The sequence below is a fragment of the Salminus brasiliensis genome, chromosome 5 (assembly GCF_030463535.1).
Source record: "Salminus brasiliensis chromosome 5, fSalBra1.hap2, whole genome shotgun sequence".
NCBI classification, from domain to species: domain Eukaryota; kingdom Metazoa; phylum Chordata; class Actinopteri; order Characiformes; family Bryconidae; genus Salminus; species Salminus brasiliensis.
The window spans coordinates 22,333,124-22,337,387 of record NC_132882.1 but is presented as its reverse complement, the minus strand read 5'-3'; the positions used below and the strand labels follow the sequence as shown (position 1 = coordinate 22,337,387).

The following is a 4,264-nucleotide window of genomic DNA, read 5'->3' as shown; positions in this document are numbered from 1 at the left end:
CTGGGTCCACATACCTACTCCTGCAGTTTGAGGGGTTTTAACAAAAGGCACAAAACTGACTGTTAAATTTCTCTCATATCATTGTGAAGACAACCCTTTCATTCAACCCTTTACACCTGGTCACTTCATCCATCTTGAATATCAGGATTAGGTCTGGATCAGGCCAAGCCACATAAAAACGCAAGTGTAAAAACTCCCAGTACTCATCTAAAATGGATACAAATCCGATCACTCACAGCACTTCAGGAGGTGGTCTGAGACACACCTGAGCCATGTTATAGCAGTGTAAACTCATCTGTCTCTACAACACACATTTAACAACCAAACCCCCTCCCTGTGCAACCACAACACCACTAGCAATTGTTATGCAACCAGTAGATTTGCATATTCCATCCTAACACAGCATTTGGAATTCAGTCTGACCAATCAGAAATGCATCTGACTACCAAGTGTAAACTCATGTGGCTCCAATCTTATTAGGATACAATTCAGATACTAGTCACCAGAGGTGATCAGGTGTAAATGGTGTAAAATCAGTTATACAAGTGAAGCATAATATTTTTGACTTTGAAACCCAGTCCGAGTCAGCATGCACCTCATTTTAATGTAATAAAATCACATAAAAGCGAAATGAAATTCTAACTTTTGATTTTCTGATACCGCTACAAGTATTGAAATCCTGAATTTCAGTCATTACCAATATAATATTTTATTCTTTACAAACTGCTCTTTAGCTTTAAAATTAGCTATTCTTAATTGAGGAACATCAGCGAAAAATAGGCTGTCACCCTCAAACTATTCAAACACTCTACTGCCCCACAGGAAGAAACACACAGCTGACATCACACCACACATTGTAAGTATGTGCTATTTCAGGCTAAATCTGTTACAGGACTGGATGTGTGCGATACCCATTCATACCAATATGCCATCTTATCTACAGGATAATGAGCGACAATGAGGCACAATCAAACATGGCACACGTCTGATATACAGTATGCCAAGAAATGAGGCACTAATTGACAAAACATGTTTTAATCGTCCTTTATATTACAGACATTACAGCAGGTTCGTCGATTAAGAAATCACATGTTGGTACACATTAATGTTTACATTCAGTTGTGTGATTTTAATGTGGCGTAAGTGAAGATAATATTCATTAATGAAGTGCATCTGAGCATGCAGCATAGGCTTAAGTGACTCAGTTTTGCAGACTACACCATGATTTATGACACTTCATATGATAGTCATTTGAGAAGACACACTCAAATGAATGAAAAAAAAAAGCCATCAAAACAGCCAACACATTTTGCAGCTGTCCATTTCCATGAAATATTAATGAACGCTCTTTAGGCAAACTGTGTAAATTTTTGCATGGACTGTATTTGCTAAGAAATACAGTGTTTGCATATAACATTTAGATCAAGAAGAGACACCCAGCAGCAAACTTCATAATCATTCCCCAAGTACAGCTTGTGATTCTTGAAGTGCGGTGCTCCTCTGGATCTAGGGCCTGGGTCACTTAGTGGAGATCTCGAAACCTAGCCCTCATTTTTTTTTACGTTTTGGATGAGGATGTGTAATGATGAAAGAATTAAGGCTAAATTTTCATTTCAAATGCATGACCTAAATGAACACAGAGATAATCAGGACTGGATTGTCAAGACAGAAGTGGAGAAGCTAGGATTTGAGAAGGTATCTTTTGAGCAGACATGATGTGTCAACTGCTGCATTTATAGTCTATTGTGTGAGAAAGAGCCACTGGACCAGAGTTTAAATATTATGTCCAGTCTCTAAAAATCCCACCCATCCCAGTCCCCCAAAATAAAAGTTGGGTACAACTTCTCTGATTATCAGAGTGAGAACGTAATATTAAAGACAGCATTAAGTGACAGTATTAAAATTGCATATTTAAGTAATAATCCACAAGCAAATGAAACTGGCATATGCTTTATGTTAAAGTAGAAAACTACAGGATAATACAAGCCTTCCAGATGTATTATAACACCTGTGCCTGGATGAACAGTTTTGGATAAATGTGAGAAATCGTGAGAGAAATAAAAGACATAATAGTCAGCTAATGCTTTCGCCATTCTCTTCCTCAACAACACTGTGTGCTGGTGATCGAGCAGGGCTTGACTTTGATCTAAGATTGATGGAGCCATACAACTTTGTAGAGTGCTTGGAGTACGCGAAGGCCTTCCTCCTGTACATCTCCCCCTTCCACATGGACACCATCAGCAGAGTGGAGAGTACCACCCCGCCTAAGGTGAGCAGGCAGAGGCCGGCGATAACGCACCTGTCCAGGTGTGCCCCCACTCTGGCACTTTCCTTCTCCAGTCTTTCCATCTCTCGTGCCGAGACGCTGTCTGGGTCCACGTTTACTTCACGTGGCACAGCGTAGGAGATGATCACCAGAGCGATCCCGGCCACCAGGAAAGTGACAGCGCTGATGAAGCCATAATCCACCGGTCTGCCCGTGCTCTCTGACGTCAGGTCAGACATTAAGGAGAGCTCGTGGAGTCCATCCAAATGGATCTCGTTCGAGGGGTTCGGACAGGGTGTGCCATCGCTCCTGTCCGGAGTGGCCAGTCGCAGGTTGACGTTCTCATCAATGTATGTGAAAGAGGTTTCCAGCTCCTGGTCACAGCACACTCTGACCTTCTCTGCTGGTGGATGACAGTGCTTACCATGCAGTACCTTGACAGGAGCTGTCCTTGGGGCTGAATTACACCGGTGCTCAGACGCAGCAGTCTTGCACTTTGGACTGCATCCTCGCTGCCCGGGTGGACTTTCATCACCTGCACTTTGGGACCTGTGAACGTGCACGGCGCTGGAAACCCTGTCTGGACCATCTCGCCTTTCTTTATCGAGACACAGCAGCTCCAAGGAGGCCATCAGAGTCTGTCCACCAAGTCTTGTCGATTTGCCACCTCATCAAGACAGCCACATCAAACCTGCCAACACAGACACACACACAAACATACGCACACACTGATGTCACCCGTAGCAAATAGCTCATGACCATCATGACGATTCGTTATTTAAAAACTGGGATGAATCAAGTTTACAGAAGCACACAAGCTCTGCGTAAGCTGGAGCTCACAAATGCGTTGGCGAAAGTTAATCGAAAAAATCCGTCGCCCCAATATTTAAGGCGATTAACGTGACCGATTAGCCTCTTGAACTGGTATCCAATTAGCAAAGCAATCCATATAAACCCTCAGATAAGCTTTCTAAAGACTCTCTAAAACACATGCCTAACCCGAACGTGGTTAAAGAGCCTACATTACTCCTGCATAATAATATTAGGATTAAAATAACACTGAAATATTGAAGTCTGTAGAATAGCCCATTTAGCCTTCAACTAGCCAACAACTAGCTGCTCTAAAGGATTTCTAAGGTCATAAAATTGACTGCTTACTTATAACATAGCATTTCACAGAGGTAGGTTTTGCATCTCTGAGGCTAGTATATACAGAGTGCTGCATGCTATAATCTCCAGAGAGAGAGAGAGAGAGAGAGGGAGAGAGAGGGAGAGAGAGAGAGAAAGACAAACAGACTGGTTCGTCAATTTGCTTTTAAAATACATGGCAAAGCACCGTGTTTTGGCCAGATAATTGTAATGCTTTCTAAGTAAATACCTTCATGGCAGAACGTGTTAGCATCCTGACTCGCCCATGTCGTATCGCTCAGCTTCGCCGGCCTCTGCTCCACTCGCTCTGCCTTGCCTTTCCTCCACCCGTATTCCGGAAAGCCCCGCCCCCTGCGCTAGGATTGGTCTTCTCTGGACGGACTGCTTGTTAGAAAGGAACAAGCCAATAGTAACGCCGGAGTTAATTTCCCAGTAGCCAATCCGAATGAGCAAAGGCGGGGTGTTCCTGAATACAGGTGGGACATAAAATAGCCGTTGGCTGTGGTGCTGAAACGAGCCCTCAGCAAGCAGCCCTTTAGCAGATTAGATCATTCCAGCACTGAGACGAATTAGGCAGAAAGAGATTATGAAATGGAATCATGGGAAATGTAGTCATTTGTGTGAGAGAACCAAGCCAAATGGGTATAAAGCCATACTGCCACAAATATTTAGAGATAAAAAATAGATTTGTATCCAATTCCATGTTGAGCAAACACGGAAAACCCCACCCACAGTCAACCATCTGTTTCCTAGTTCTCCTAAAATCACTGAAGATTAGTGGTCAGTTTGACCAGAGCTTGCATAATCCGTTTTAATCTTGACAGGCCACCTATCTTCATACATATCAGC

At 43.0% G+C, this 4,264-nt stretch overlaps 1 protein-coding gene across 1 annotated transcript; it reads right to left on the bottom strand.

Annotated features, from left to right (window-relative positions):
• Nucleotides 1-1,049: 1,049 nt before the first annotated feature.
• On the bottom strand, nt 1,050-3,731 carry tmem74 (transmembrane protein 74). The gene is made up of 2 exons (XM_072678845.1): nt 3,645-3,731; nt 1,050-2,957 (listed from the first exon to the last, which is right to left on the bottom strand). Exon 2 carries the CDS (start codon nt 2,896-2,898, stop codon nt 2,074-2,076), a length of 825 nt encoding a protein of 274 aa, XP_072534946.1. The 5' UTR covers nt 2,899-2,957; nt 3,645-3,731; the 3' UTR covers nt 1,050-2,073.
• Between the last annotated feature and the right edge of the window lie 533 nt (nt 3,732-4,264).

Coding starts and splice junctions, on each gene's coding strand:
- tmem74 (XM_072678845.1), bottom strand. CDS start 2,898: ATGGCCTCCTTGGAGCTGCTGTGTCTCGATAAAGAAAGGCGAGATGGT.